Genomic DNA, 14,688 nt, shown 5'->3' with positions numbered 1-14,688 from the left:
TTCTTTGTCCCTGTCTCGTCTTGGTTGAGGAGTTGATCTCGTTCTACGGCTACTTTTTAAAGTAAATTAATAACTTGTCGCGTTAAAATTTTCATTGCTCTTCTCTTTTGGTAGTTCAATTAAAGATATATAGTAAAATTTAATTGAATAAGTTTTGAGGACAATAGTATGGTGCAACCAAAATGGGAAAAAGCTGCCTAGGATTTCTTTTCAGTGGATACTTTGGTGATTTATGAAGTTAAATGAAACCAATCATGCTGTTATATCTCTTATTGGGTTGGGTTGGGGTTTGAGAGAGGTTTAAGTACGAAATGTCATATCGTATCTGTATTGGTATGATATCGGTTTAGTTTTTTATTTTATCTAAAAAGTCTCATATGAACGAGGATAATTATCATCACTTATATACTATAAGTATCTCCCACTTCTAACCAATGTGGGATGTTAGTTCCCACTCTTGCAGTACTCCACTTGAACAAAGCACTAGACTTGATCCTTCCCTTGAATAAATCCGTCCACAACGATGTTTGCTCACCAACAATCTTCTCCTCGAACCAATATGTGGTTAAAACATACATCTTTTGAATGAGAGATTCAAGTCACTGATTTCTGTTGAAATTTTTTTTTTTAGCAAATCTAAAATTTTGAGACTGGTGGATAGATGATATGAGTAAACTTTAAAAAAAATCACAACCCAACCAAATTCTCTCTTTTCAAGTTGGATTAAGTTTGTCCCAGTTATTTTATTATAAATTCTTAAAAAAAAATCTTACTTATCTATAATATATATTATTTTAATAACTAAAATTTAATAAAATTCAATATCAAATCTTCACTAAACCTGGTTTAAACAATAAATACACAATAATCTTAAAATTAGGGCTGGATTGGGGTGTAACTCTATTTTCCGATTCATGGACTATAACCTAAACCATTAATATATATATATATAAAAGTTTGATAGTCGTAGATGATCAAAATCTTCCATCATATAAACACTCCTACAAATAATAACCACTATTCTCATGCAATTATCTATAATGATTAGAGCTTCATAATGATTGTTCCATTAAACCTAATGAAAAGAAGCAACGATTCTGCGCAAAAAAGGATGAACCGAAGAAGAAGAAGAAGAAGAAGAAGCTTAAAATAGCAGTGAATTCCACCAAATCCGGCATGAGAGAATGAATTAATGTTATTTTTAGAAAGAAATGAAGAACAAACCCTAAGATCTCCCACTATAAATAATCCATTGATGAGCATTTCCAAAATCAAGCAATGTTAGCAGCTTAGAACAATAAGACAAATAAAATAAACTCAGGCTTGGTTCACATCTAGTTTGGTCTGGCAAGGTCTTGAATTTACTTAGGCCTTTAACCTATCTGGGATTCTTTCTTAGACCTTGACCAGCCCAATAAGCTTGCTTTCAGACCAAAAAAAACCATTCAAAGAGCTCCATTTTTGGTTGGTTCTTTAAGAACAAGAACAAAAATGATGGCAGGTTGGAGTATTAAGGCTGCCTTGGTGCTGCTTTCAATGGCTCTTCTTATGCCATCTCTCAGGGCTGGCATTGCTGAATATGACGACTTTTTGCTGCAACAGGCTGAAGAGGCCAAACAAGCTGCTCTTAAAGCCTACCACCCTCACCCCATGAATGTCACCGAGCATTTTAACCATCATGTTTATTTGTACGTATCGACATATCATTCATCGAGACGTTTCGTCTTCGATTGTTCTAATTATTGACATTGTTCTTTCTTTGTTTCTGCAGGGCTTTAGAGGGAATTCAGGGAAACAATAACACGAGGAGGAGCTTGAGAAAATACAAGGGACCGTGCTTGGCGACGAACCCAATCGATCGTTGCTGGCGTTGCGACCAAAATTGGGCCAACAACCGTAAGAAACTTGGCTATTGTGTTCTTGGTTTTGGCCGAAAAACCACTGGGGGATTAAGAGGACGTTTCTATACTGTCACCGATGCTTCGGACGCCGATGTCGTAAACCCTAAACCCGGAACCCTCCGACATGCTGTTGTTCAAAAGCGACCGTTGTGGATTATTTTTGGACGTAGCATGATCATTAGGCTATCTAAAGAACTGTTGGTGACTAGCGATAAGACCATTGATGCTCGTGGTGCCAATGTGCATATTGCTTATGGTGCTGGTATTAGCATTCAATTCACCCGGAATGTGATCATCCATGGTCTTCACATCCACCACATTCTTTCGGCCTCTGGCGGTATGATCCGAGACGCCGACGACCATGTCGGCCTTCGAACAGTCAGTGATGGTGATGGCATATCCATCTTTGGATCATCCAATGTCTGGCTCGATCATCTCTCCATGTCCAACTGCCAGGACGGCCTCATCGACGCCATCCAAGGCTCCACGGCTATCACTGTCTCAAACTCTCATTTCACTCATCACAACGACGTAATTATAAATCAATCACTAATTACTTCCAAATCATTCAAACAAAAATCATATTTTTACCATTTGAATATGCAGGTGATGCTGTTTGGTGCGAGTGATTCATTTCAAGGCGACTCGATCATGCAAGTGACTGTCGCTTTCAACCATTTTGGTAAGGGATTGGTGCAGAGGATGCCGCGCTGCAGATGGGGCTTCTTCCATGTTGTCAACAACGATTACACTCACTGGCTCATGTATGCCATTGGTGGCAGCCAACATCCCACCATTATCAGTCAGGGGAATCGTTTCATTGCCCCACCTAACCCTGCTGCAAAACAGGTGATGAAAACTCAACTTATATCCAAATGGGTTAGAGAAAAATTTGAACTTTGTGTGACAAAAACTCAAATGGGTTGGAGAAAAATTGAATCTTTTTGAACTTATAAAAACTCAAATGGGTTAAAGAAAATTGAATCTTTTGTGTTACAAAAACAGATTACGAACAGAAACTACGCAACAGAGAGTATATGGAAAACATGGACATGGAGATCGGAAGGGGATTTGTTGATGAATGGAGCGTATTTTGTTGAGTCTGGGGATCCAAGCAAGCGAAGGCCATACAGCAGGTTCGACATGATAAAGGCTAGGCCTGGCACTTTTGTTAGGAGGCTGACGCGTTTCTCTGGCTCGCTCAACTGTTATGTTGGTCGCCCATGCTAAAAGCAACAGCCAACAACCAAAACTCATTTATTTTGATCTTTTCTTCAATGAAGAACAAGAACAAGTTGATGGGTGAGAGAGCAGCGAAAATGGAGAACTTGACAAAACCAGCAGAGGGAATTAAAAGTGGAAGGCCTGAAGAAGACGAACAACTTTATTTCATTCTTTTGTGTTTATAACATTTATTTGTAGCGATTGTTTGTATTCCCTTTTCTTTGGTTATCAATGAAAAAAATCCATTTCTTTTATAAATATTGAGAATCGTTGCAAATATCTATTTTTAGCGGCAAATTGTTGCAAATTCCATCGTCCTTCCAATGGGTTCTCGTCGGAATCGGTAACAGAACCCTAAACATGCCGACCACCACCTCCTCTGCTTTGGCTGCCGGCGCGATCCTCTTTCTGTTCATCATCGTTTCCGCCGCCTCGGCTCCGATCCTGTTGATTATGGACCGGCGTTGTCTGGCGATGGGGTTCTTCCTAGAGGAGAGTTTCATCCTTTGGCGACGTTGCACGTCCGGCCTAAGTCCCAGAAGGCGCTGCTTGTCGCCTACACACTTGGCTTGGAGCTCGATGTTCTTAACTCTGTGGCTGCACATGGTGGTGATAGAAATAAGCTAGACAAAGTGCTGTCTACAATGTCGCATTTCGACGTCGAGATGGCTTTGTATTATGTAAGATCTTCAGATCATGACTTTCAAGAACAAAAGAAAGCAATTCTGATGCTAATTAATGGATTGCAGAGTTAAATTGAAGCATTAGGATGTTGAATTCTGATCGCCGGGAACGGGTAACCGTTTTCATTTGGCGATTTGCTCGAGTTTGGATTATTACTTTTCTATGATTCTGCAATATCTGTTTATCCATGTTCTAGATTAACATGTTCGATATGATGATATCAACAATGAAGGAAGCATACTTTCAGGCTGCTTTGAAACAATGAAACATACCACTAAAGTATGAATGAAGCTCACTTTCTTGCAGATCTTTGTTCGAGCTGCAAACGAACGGTTCATCTGTAAGTCTATCACCGAAGACGTCTCCAAACTCATCAAATGCACTGTTGAGCTGCCCATGAGTCTTGGTCTCTTCTCCATTATCAGCATCATCCACAGAGAGATTTGAGTTGGTCTCAACCAGTTTCTTGAAAAATGATGACCGAAGAAGGAGGTCGAGCGCTGATGGAGAAGATGATTTAGCGTAACCATTGATCGGGGTGCTGCAGCTCTCGAGAAGTTCTTGCTTTTGAAGAGAATGGAAGAGATCGATGTCGTAGTGATTGTTTTCAAACAATGAAGTTTCTTCTACTGGGATGGATCTGGAGTTAGAGAGTTCCTTGTCTGGATTCGACGTCATATGGGCGTCGTTGAGGGCAGCGGGTGGCACTGGAGGAGGCTTCAGCCAGGCCATGTAATTGCTCCAGTCGAAGTTGGTGACCGCATTGATCCCTCGGTATTCAATGGCGGCCATATCGTAAGCTCGAGCAGCTTCCTCTTGAGTGCCTGCAGTGGAAGATCAAACAGATATGTGATAAGGAATCAAATTCAGCATGAAAAAACTTCTCAAAACTAGAATTGCTCACCGTAAGTTCCAAGATACAGGTACTTGTTCCCATAAACTCTCCCTATTCTTGCTTCCCATCTACCATTATGATGATGCCTGCAAAACAGAAATTCACCGAAGTTTCTATTAAAATTTTCCCTTTTTGATGGTTAGAATGAACTCTCAAGAACTCTCAAGAACTCTCAAGAACACTCAAGAACATCTCCAAATATAGAGAACAAGATAACTTCACCTTGCAACTCCTCTATACTTTGATACACCTCTTGAAAAGCCACTGCTCTTTCTGAAACAAAACGATATATCATAATGGCAGTTTGATTTTAGAAGAAAAATATTAGAATGTTTGAATCCAAACCTTCTTAAAGAGGCCAAATACTCCTCCTTTGTCATCGTTTGCATTGTCTCAATCTCTTTCTCATACTCTGATACCTACAAAAAGAAAGCACATCCCTAAACTAGTATTGGTATCAATTTAAACTAACCTTTGGTAATCCATTTAAACCATTTGTTGGTGATTAGTTTATAACTTATTTCGGTTTGAAAATAGAATGGAAGGTTCACGGCCCAAGTCCACCGCTAGCAGATATTGTCCTCTTTGGGCTTTCCCTTTTGGATTTCCCCTCAAAGTTTTTAAAACGGGTCTATTAAGGAGAGGTCTACCACTAGCATATATTGTTCTCTTTGAGCTTCCCTTTCAAATTTCTCCAAAGTCTTGTAAAATGCGTCTATTATGGAGAAGTTTATCGCTAGCAGATAGTCCTTGAGATTTCCCTTTCGAACTTTCCCTTAAGGTCTTTAAAACACTTCTACTAGGGAGAAGTTTCTTAGGAATGTTTCGTTCCTGAGATCTCACAATCCACCTTCTTTTGGGGGCCAGCGTCCTCGTTGGCACACGATTCGATATCCACCCCATTCGAGGCTCAACGACACTGGTACATCGCCCAGAACCTGGCTAATACCATTTGTAATAGCTCAAGTCAAACCCACAGTTAATAGATATTGTCCTTTTTTAGCCTTTTCTTTTGAGTTTCCCCTCGAGGTTTTTAAACTGTATCTACTCGAAAGAGGTTTTCGCACCCTTATAGAAAATATTTCGTTCCCCTCTCCAACTGATGTAGGATCTCACAGTATCTTCTTTACATTTTACTAACACAAACTTACAGGGAAATTAGTGATGGTTGTTACACCCCAGTACTTGAGTGCTGCTAAATCATAAGCCCTTGCAGCTGATTCTTCTTCATCATAAGCTCCTGTCATGAATTAAACCAAAAACACACACATGAACATGTTATTTAGAGAGACAGAGACAGTAAAACATGACTTGGAATGAAGTGAAAGTTACTCACCAAGATAAACTGTTGGGAGACCAAAAAACCAGTTGAATCAAAAGCATCAAACACAAAATTCAAAGAGATTATCAGAACCCCATAACAAAAAATTCGACGAAGAAGAAGAAGAAAATGGAAGATTTTGTATGAAAACATTGTTCAACCTTGTTTTCCCTTCTTCTTCTGCGTCATGTTCCAAGAAAGTTTATCCCATAAATGAGCTTCAAACCGACCCGTCCATCTATGTCTGCTCATCACAATACACCATCATGAAGAACCAATATCTTGCGTTTTAATGATCTTATGTTCATGACTTGTTTCAATTACCTGCTGACCCCCCGAAATCTCGAACTCCGCTTCATAGTGGTGGTCGGAGCTTGATCGGATTGTTGCTTCACACACTGTTGTTTATTAGTTTGATCGGTGGCGGCGGAAGCAGGCTCTCTCCGCCGTCTCTTTACACGTCTTATGGCCTGAGCCTGACCTCCTGTCCAACATATTCTCAGATTCTCCTCATTCTTCAGTACCAAAGCTGGCGCCTCCATTTTTGTTCTTCTTGCTTTTCCCTCTCCTCCAACCCCGCAAGTCTTATTCTATATATATATATATAAATCAATCTGTCATCTTTTTGTTATTTAAATTAAATTTTACTTTTTAAGATGAAACTAGAAACGATGTTAAGTTTAATATTATAATTTTGTATTAATTATTCTCGAGTTAGCAAAATAACACAGTCTATTTAGTCTTCAAAACACGATGGTATCGACATTTCCCAATGGCATGACCACATTATCTTCTTTGTCACTTCAATAACAACCAGTTTGAATTCTTTCACCATGTTTTATTCTCACTCATATGTTTTTAAGCTTGAAGCTAAGTACGGTTAATTTTTTTTGTTCTTATAAATGAGTCATGTACAACTTTAAGGATTTTGTCCTTGTGATCAATCTCATTAGTCTTAATTCATTTATGAATCTTTAAGGATTTTTTATGTTTTATATATTTCTCAAATAATTAATAAAAATGTCGATATCCAACCAATAGAAATATAGAAATATTTATGGTTGGATTTTTAATATTAATTATTCAAACAGTCCAAAACAATAAGGTCGGTAATATCAAGGCAATCATGTGAAAAGACAAAAAAGCCCCCATTTGTCTACATTCTGTCTGCTAGCCCTAATTCATTTCTTAAACACAAAAAAACATTATTTATTAGCAAAAGGTCACAAAATCTGTTTGGATTTTTAAGGCAAGTGGTTCATATGAACTGTCTAATGAACATATTTTTTAAAACGGATTAAATTATTAATTTGATTCCTACCGAAATAATTATTGTTTCCTTAACTCTCCTAACCCGTATAAGATTGTGTTCATATAGAACTATTGATGATCATTAAGAGTGAGTCACACGTTGACTAATTTAGAAAATGATGATTGAAAAAATGGACTTAATTGGCTAAATCGTGGCCTCCAATGGAGGAAGAAGGTGGTTGGTTGTTGGTGGTTTGAGTTGCAGACTTAGATATCTTGTCATCCTTTCGTGTGGGCTTCGCCAATCTTTGGTTTTGTTGGCTTCCATGACAACGACTCTCATATTATTTAATTATGAGTTTTGCTCTCTCTTCCCTGTATGGCGATGTTTTCTAACACGATTCACGTTCATCCACGCATAACAATTCTAATAAGTTGGGTATTTTTTAAAAAATTTAATTAGTCTAGAATTGATTTCAATAAGTTCTTGGTTTCAAAATCGAATGATAACATCACTAACAAATGACGGTGATATTATTAACTTTAATGAACTAATTTGATCGTTGTTTAGATATGAATCAAATTCAATTTTTTTTTGTGAGGAACGAACTCACTTTTAAAACTAATTTTATTTTAAAAGTTTCAGTAGTTTTAATTTATTAAAAAAATCTAATTTGTTTCTTGTATATGATACTTAGTTTCAATTTTACAACAATTTTGAAAGGTATGAGCCAAATTAATTAAGCAAATTTTTAATGGAATTATGTCCAAAATCTTTAAAACTAAACCAAATATGTAATTACCTAAACACTATTTTCACTTAAAAAAATCAAGCAAAGATTTGAAGACTAAAAAATATATTTTATTTTCTAAAATTTTATTAACAATTCAAAATTTTCTATAGGAATATAAAAAAAAAAGTAACATGAAATTGAGGGAAAAAAAAACACAATTAAAAAATATAAGTACAAATAAAATCGTTATTAAATATAACAAAAACATTTCAGACATTGATTTAAATATTAAATAAACTATTGTTTATAAGACTTTATTATTATTATTATTATTTTGGTACAAAAGGATTAAACATTGAATATTTTATTTTAAAAAAATGAGGTAATATTTTTCTAAATGAATTTCATCCGTGTAATTCAGTAGATGTTCCAATGCGGGCAAGCTTAAGTTAGAACCGGACAGTATTCCCCATCTCACCAAGAAAACTGAAGAAGTGTTTGGCTTTCGTCAAATGTAAACAAGCTTACGATGAGCTCGTGAATACCAGATCATCACCGCTTGGCGCCTCGACAGTGGGATCAAAACGATATAAAGCAAACCCTTCTTCTCGCGTTTCTTCTTCTGCGATTCGCTTCCTTCGAGTAGGTCTCAGTTTCCGGCCATGGCTGACGGTCAGCTCTACAGCAATATCTCTCTCGGCGGCCGTGGAGGCACTGTGAGCTCTCGTTCTGTGTGTGTGTGTGTGTGTGTGTGTGTGCCGCTGGTAACTTACTAGGTTTCTTGGTGGAGTTGGATCGTTGTATTTAGTGTGGGCATGGGGATGCGGTTGTGCTTTTCAACCCTAAGTTTCGAATTGTTCCTAGATTCTGTATGATGGTGATTTGATATTTCGAAAGGAAAAGTGAAGGGCGATTTTTTTTTTTGTTTATTTTCTCCGCTGTTTGTGTCTTTCTGTACCTCCTCGTGGCGCCACGGAAGGGAGGTGGTGTTCAAATAGCTAGAATAGTTATTAATTTTCAATAGAATTGGAGATTTTGTTCCGGCATAATTAGGGAGGAATGCTGGTAACTTATTACCTGTACATGTTCTTGAAATTCCCAAATTTCATAAATTTGATGGGTTGTTATTGTTTCCGAGTGCCATCTGTTGGGAGCGTGAGGGTAAAGTGTTATATTTTGAACTCTGTAATTGCTTGTCCCGACATCTCACTTGTTGCATTAGCTGAAGTACTTTGTATTGGAGGATTCTCAACTTGAATGAAGGGAAAGAAATGATCTTTAATAGTTACAATTTTCTGATTTTTCTTTTGGGGTCTTCTGTGAAAGTTTGGAATGATAAAAATGGACCCTTACAATTCTCCTCCATGTATATGTTTCGATGCAGAACCCTGGTCAGCTTAAGACAGATCAAAGAGGTATTCTGTGGAAGAAGCAAGGGGGTGGAAAGGCAGTTGAATTGGATAAAGCAGACATTGTTGGTGTAACATGGATGAAGGTCCCAAGGACAAACCAGTTAGGAATTCGGGTCAAAGATGGACTGTATTACAAGTTCACTGGATTCCGCGATCAGGTTTCCTGAATTTTATAGAATGATATTGCTTTTATATTTATTGACTGACGTTAGAATCTGGCTATGCACCTCATGGTGTTAGTTCACTTAATGTTGGTCCATATCATTGCCCCCAGTTATTCACTTAACCATTGTCTTTAGTAAGTGGATTATCTAGTTTTGTTGGCCTATGCCATCTGATCACAACAGTAGCTCGAAATGAGATGATTACAAATTACTCTTTCATGATTGTTTTTTTTGTTAATGTAGGACATCAGTAGTTTAACAAAATTTTTCCAAAGTAATTGTGGAATAGCACCAGAGGAAAAGCAGCTTTCTGTCAGTGGCCGTAATTGGGGTGAAGTTGACTTGAATGGTAAGCTGTTCTGATGCATTTAGTCTATCACGTGTTGTGCTTGTAGTCTTTACTTGTGAATTTCTTGTGCTAATCAATTTTGTATTCAAAGAACTCGTACTTTATTTGCATGTATAACTTTGGTGCTCTAATAAAAGACTAAATGGCTCAAAAAATCATCAATCTTGGTTTAGGAATTACATCATAGTGGCACTTAGCTCTAGCTTACATTTCCTTGGTTTTATGTATTTCTAGTCTGATCTGTGATGCAAATCAAATGTAAGTCATCTCTCTGCAAATTTGATTGTTGAGGTTGAATCTATTTTTTTAAAAAAGATACTCTGCACTGGCATGTGCAATCATAATTTCTTTTCATTGTTTTATAAGATTGTCAAGCATTCTACGTCTCTCTCTCTCACTCTAGTACCAGATAATTGATCTTTCCTAAATTTATTTAGTAATGGAATACATCTATAGGAAAGGTGTCTTCCTTTAATTACTTTATACCTTATGGTGTAGGGAATATGCTTACTTTCTTGGTTGGTTCAAAGCAAGCATTTGAAGTGTCTCTAGCTGATGTTGCTCAAACACAGCTTCAAGGGAAGAACGACGTTATGCTAGAGTTTCATGTGGATGATACAACAGGAGCTAATGAGGTCATTCTTTATGTTTTCTCTTTGTTTTAAAATAGTTTGTGTTAGTTGCTTACCAATTGATGAGCAATGTGGCATCTAATATCTTGAACTGCTTAGATTTTGTTTTGGATTGCTTTATTGTAATCTAATATTTTTAACATTATGATCACAGAAAGATTCTCTAATGGAGATAAGTTTTCACATACCAAATACCAATACTCAATTTGTTGGTGATGAAAGTCACCCTCCTGCTCAGGTAGAATCATATATCTGATTGATTCAGACTACAATGTGTATTTTTTTTGTGACATTTTATGAAGTATAGTTTGATTAAGGTTTTCCGCGACAAAATTATGTCCATGGCGGATGTTAGTGCGGGCATTGAGGAAGCTGTGGTCACATTTGAGGGCATTGCTATCCTCACTCCAAGGTAGACGGTCTGAGTGTTGCTTTTCATGTGACTGCACATGCCTAGAAGTATCATAGCATGCACATGTTTCTATCTAATTTTCTTGCATAGTTCCTTTTGTTTCTTTTAATGCTGGCACAACTTTTTCTTTCTGTCTTAAGGTATTCTAATGTGGTTATTTTTGTTGTATAGGGGTCGGTACAGTGTAGAACTCCACCTTTCGTTCCTGCGGCTCCAAGGACAAGCCAATGATTTCAAAATACAATACAGCAGCGTTGTTCGCCTTTTTTTACTTCCTAAGGTTTTTTTTCTTGACTTCTATTGACCATAGATGTTACACTATTTAGACCAGTCAGTCAATAAGATTTGAAGTCTTATGTGCATGTGATGTTTTGTGCAGTCCAATCAGCCACATACTTTTGTTGTAGTGACTTTAGATCCACCAATTCGTAAAGGCCAAACTTTGTACCCTCATATTGTTCTGCAGGTATTTGTTAAGGTTTCTTTACATGTTTTTTTTTTTTAATGAATTCTCTTCAAGGATCACCTTTTGTTCTTATGCATCTTTGCAGTTTGAGACTGACTTTGTGGTTCAAAGCACCCTGCAAATAGGCGATGAACTTTTCAACACAAAGTACAAGGACAAGTTAGAACCTTCTTATAAGGTAGAAAAGTGCTTCTCCCTCCAAACAATGGAATTTCTTTACTAGGCATATTAATTTTATTAAATCTAGGACATGGGTACGATAGACACAATTTTACCACACACGTTTTTTTAAAGATATAAATTGTTTTTATATCATAGAAGAAGAAAAATTAAAGTTAATAAGGCGTTTATATTTTTAAAAAGCCAAGTTTGATGTATTATTTGAGATTTATTATTTTTGTTGCATATTACTATTTTTCTATTTGTACAAAGTTAATAAAAAAATTAAGGTTCTTTTGCCCAGTTCAATGCTTTTTGTTCGTTGTGTTGACACTTTACCCAAGATACCAAAGAGTCCAGACTTCATAAGTATAAACAAGCATAAAAAAGAAAAAGAAAAAAAAAAAGAACTGTTCCACTAATCCACTTTTCTGTCAGCTATACTTTGGCATATGTTTTGTGAGTTCATGGATCACAAACAACAGTTCCAAGCATTTAGCAAGGTGTATAGGTTTTCGTTGGGAATTTCATGTTTCTCTCAGTGAATAGTTGTATTGATATCAGGGACTGATTCATGAGGTGTTCACCACCATATTGCGTGGTTTATCTGGTGCAAAAATAACCAGACCTGGAAAGTTCCGCAGCTGTCAAGATGGTTATGCTGTCAAGTCATCTTTGAAAGCTGAAGATGGTGTATTATATCCACTTGAAAAAAGCTTCTTCTTTCTTCCTAAGCCTCCTACCCTTATTCTTCACGAGGAGGTATAGATTCGATATTGGATCTTGCATGTTCTGACATCATTTGATGTTTCAATTTTCAATGTTCAATCTATTGAGTTGCTTACCCTAAAATATTTTTGCAATAGATTGACTATGTTGAATTTGAGAGGCATGCTGCTGGTGGCTCAAATATGCACTACTTTGATCTTCTCATTAGACTGAAAACTGAACAAGAACATCTCTTTAGAAATATTCAGAGGAATGAATACCATAATCTTTTTGACTTTATCAGGTGAGCCTAATTTTCTTACCTCATTGTATGGAGGTGTCCATTATTTCATTTCATCTTATTTGTTCATATCTGCAGTGGAAAGGGTATGAAAATCATGAACTTGGGAGATGCTCAGGCTAGAGATGGTGTGGCAGCTGTTCTCCAAGAGGATGATGATGACGCTGTTGACCCACATCTTGAGCGCATTAGAAATGAAGCTGGTGTAGATGAGAGCGATGAAGAGGTAAGCTTTTTCCTGTTTAGTACTGCCAATTAGGGTTCTCTTTCGATATTCGTATGCATTTTAGGTAGGACTGGAAAGCATTAGAAGGTTTACTATACTGGGTTAAGGTCAAGTGGTTGTAGTTTGTTAGGCCATTATATTAGCTGAAGTGGCTAGTGAGACCAAGTTCGCTAGCATGATACCAGTGTTCTAATTTTGCTGTTTGTAGCTGAGATTACTAGAAAGGGATATGTGGGAATGCTAGAGGGGGAGTGAGCTTATGCCTTTGATTTTCGGGCTCAATCAAATTGCAGTTGATTACTTGTCCTTGGCTTGTTTGTTGGGTTAAGTCTATTGATGGCTTCATGGATAGATACCATCTTTAGACTGAGGATGTTAGAATGTGGTGATATTGAGTACTATTTTAGGAAAAATATTGGGAATATTATTTGGAATACTAGCCTTGCCACATTGTAATTTTTGAGAAGATGGTTTGTGTTGACAGTTAACTAAGTTTTGAAAATGCTGACTCCCACTTGAAGTTATTTGTAATTATGGGTAGATACATATAAGTAGTTATGAGGATGCAACTCTGACTGCAAGTAATGGATAGCCATGGAAAGTGCTAGTTATGGGAATCGGATTTCCACCATTTGTTATCTGTAGTCATCCGAAAGGGTAAATAGGAAAGATATGGACAGTTTAAGGTTATGCTCAATTTTTCTAGAGTGTTCTGAAGTTTGGAGTAGAGATTTTGGCCCTTCCAATGGGCCATCAGAAAATAGGGATTTAATCTTCCATTGGATGAGTTCTTAATAAATACAGTTCATAACAGATACTTTTTGTTTATCACGACACGGCGCTTTTGGATGCCTCTGGTTATGTTTTGTGGTTAATTTATAATACTTGTGCCTCTGAAATCCCAAAGGTACACACTGGTTAAATGACCTTGTACTCGGTTGGATTTTAGAAGTTCTAAAACTCTTTACATCCAAACTTTTGCATGATTGCCCAATATGTTGTTGTTAGTACAGAATATTGAAATGATACGGAGGTTTCTGAGGCTCGAACATACTGTCTACAGCATATTGTGAGCCATGGGTACATGTGAATATTCATTCAAATGTAAATGTCACATGTTAGTAGAACCATGCATTACCTCATGTTTATCTACCTTGCGAATCATTTTATTGTCTATTTTGGCATATAGTCCATGAGTGGAGACTAGTGCCCAACTTTTGCATTGTGCATTAACTTCCTGCACGTATGCTGCCCTTTTCAATCTTCTCATACGTATGAAGTTCTGAATTTACAGCAAATATATGTAGGAAGACAGAGCTGGCTGCATTTAAGCCGTGAGGCAGTTGCAGCCTATCTATATCGTTGTGTTTGAATAAACTTATCTGTGTATGTCTATATATTTGCCTTTTGATATTCTTGTCCAACTCCATATAATATGGTAGCGTCAATATAGGATTCAGATTTTGTTGCTGACAAGGATGATGGGGGTTCTCCAACTGATGATTCAGGTGGGGATCACTCTGACGGCAGTGATAGTGGAGGTGAAAAAGAGGTCAGTATTTTTTTTTTTTTGTCTCCCTTGAGTTGAATATACACTTGCATTCTGATACCTTAAGTACCATTTTCAGAAGCCTGGAAAAAAGGAGGCTAAGAAAGACCCTTCGGCTTCCAAGCCACCTGCCAAGAAGAAACTTAAAGAAGGGACTGATGATGGTTCAAAGAAGAAGAAGCAGAAAAAGAAAAAGGATCCAAATGCACCAAAGAGGGCAATATCTGGTTTCATGTTCTTCTCTAAGATGGAAAGAGAGGTAATTTTCTCTCATACCCCCCCCCCCCCCCCCCCCCCCCC

At 37.2% G+C, this 14,688-nt stretch overlaps 3 protein-coding genes across 3 annotated transcripts in view; 2 read left to right on the top strand and 1 right to left on the bottom strand.

The window, feature by feature from the left end:
• The first annotated feature begins 1,245 nt into the window (after positions 1-1,245).
• On the top strand, positions 1,246-3,821 carry LOC111482295 (pectate lyase-like). The gene is made up of 4 exons (XM_023128005.1): positions 1,246-1,688; positions 1,772-2,432; positions 2,508-2,750; positions 2,907-3,821. The coding sequence occupies exons 1-4, from the start codon at positions 1,492-1,494 to the stop codon at positions 3,129-3,131; spliced, it is 1,326 nt and encodes a 441-aa protein (XP_022983773.1). The 5' UTR covers positions 1,246-1,491; the 3' UTR covers positions 3,132-3,821.
• A 65-nt stretch (positions 3,822-3,886) lies between these two features.
• Positions 3,887-6,594, bottom strand: LOC111482307 (AP2-like ethylene-responsive transcription factor At1g16060). Its single transcript, XM_023128029.1, has 8 exons — positions 6,350-6,594; positions 6,187-6,269; positions 6,041-6,049; positions 5,856-5,944; positions 5,050-5,123; positions 4,927-4,977; positions 4,714-4,790; positions 3,887-4,633 (listed from the first exon to the last, which is right to left on the bottom strand). Exons 1-8 carry the CDS (start codon positions 6,565-6,567, stop codon positions 4,053-4,055), a joined length of 1,182 nt encoding a protein of 393 aa, XP_022983797.1. The 5' UTR covers positions 6,568-6,594; the 3' UTR covers positions 3,887-4,052.
• Positions 6,595-8,617: 2,023 nt separating this feature from the next.
• LOC111482257 (FACT complex subunit SSRP1-like) overlaps positions 8,618-14,688 on the top strand; it is a 6,933-nt gene continuing 862 nt past the window's right edge. The window contains exons 1-14 of the mRNA XM_023127962.1: positions 8,618-8,726; positions 9,395-9,580; positions 9,830-9,935; positions 10,434-10,570; positions 10,722-10,805; positions 10,885-10,979; positions 11,151-11,259; positions 11,359-11,445; positions 11,531-11,623; positions 12,169-12,366; positions 12,471-12,616; positions 12,692-12,839; positions 14,293-14,391; positions 14,468-14,647. Coding sequence (XP_022983730.1) covers positions 8,673-8,726; positions 9,395-9,580; positions 9,830-9,935; positions 10,434-10,570; positions 10,722-10,805; positions 10,885-10,979; positions 11,151-11,259; positions 11,359-11,445; positions 11,531-11,623; positions 12,169-12,366; positions 12,471-12,616; positions 12,692-12,839; positions 14,293-14,391; positions 14,468-14,647 — 1,722 coding nt within the window. The 5' untranslated portion in view covers positions 8,618-8,672. The remainder of the gene's footprint in view (positions 8,727-9,394; positions 9,581-9,829; positions 9,936-10,433; positions 10,571-10,721; positions 10,806-10,884; positions 10,980-11,150; positions 11,260-11,358; positions 11,446-11,530; positions 11,624-12,168; positions 12,367-12,470; positions 12,617-12,691; positions 12,840-14,292; positions 14,392-14,467; positions 14,648-14,688) is intronic.

The sequence above is a fragment of the Cucurbita maxima genome, unplaced genomic scaffold (assembly GCF_002738345.1).
Source record: "Cucurbita maxima cultivar Rimu unplaced genomic scaffold, Cmax_1.0 Cma_Scf00007, whole genome shotgun sequence".
NCBI lineage: Eukaryota > Viridiplantae > Streptophyta > Magnoliopsida > Cucurbitales > Cucurbitaceae > Cucurbita > Cucurbita maxima.
Note: the sequence above shows the minus strand (reverse complement) of the source record. Positions and strands in the feature narration are given on the sequence as shown.

What these genes read in the sequence shown, in the direction of transcription:
- LOC111482307 (XM_023128029.1), bottom strand. Translation starts at nt 6,567, where the DNA reads ATGGAGGCGCCAGCTTTGGTACTGAAGAATGAGGAGAATCTGAGAATA. An exon ending in AGATTTCGGGGGGTCAGCAG is followed by an intron (nt 6,270 to 6,349) that starts GTAATTGAAACA and finishes TGTGATGAGCAG; the next exon opens with ACATAGATGGACGGGTCGGT. An exon ending in AAGTATAGAGGAGTTGCAAG is followed by an intron (nt 4,791 to 4,926) that starts GTGAAGTTATCT and finishes TCTGTTTTGCAG; the next exon opens with GCATCATCATAATGGTAGAT.
- LOC111482295 (XM_023128005.1), top strand. Translation starts at nt 1,492, where the DNA reads ATGATGGCAGGTTGGAGTATTAAGGCTGCCTTGGTGCTGCTTTCAATG. An exon ending in TTTAACCATCATGTTTATTT is followed by an intron (nt 1,689 to 1,771) that starts GTACGTATCGAC and finishes TTGTTTCTGCAG; the next exon opens with GGCTTTAGAGGGAATTCAGG. An exon ending in CTAACCCTGCTGCAAAACAG is followed by an intron (nt 2,751 to 2,906) that starts GTGATGAAAACT and finishes TTACAAAAACAG; the next exon opens with ATTACGAACAGAAACTACGC.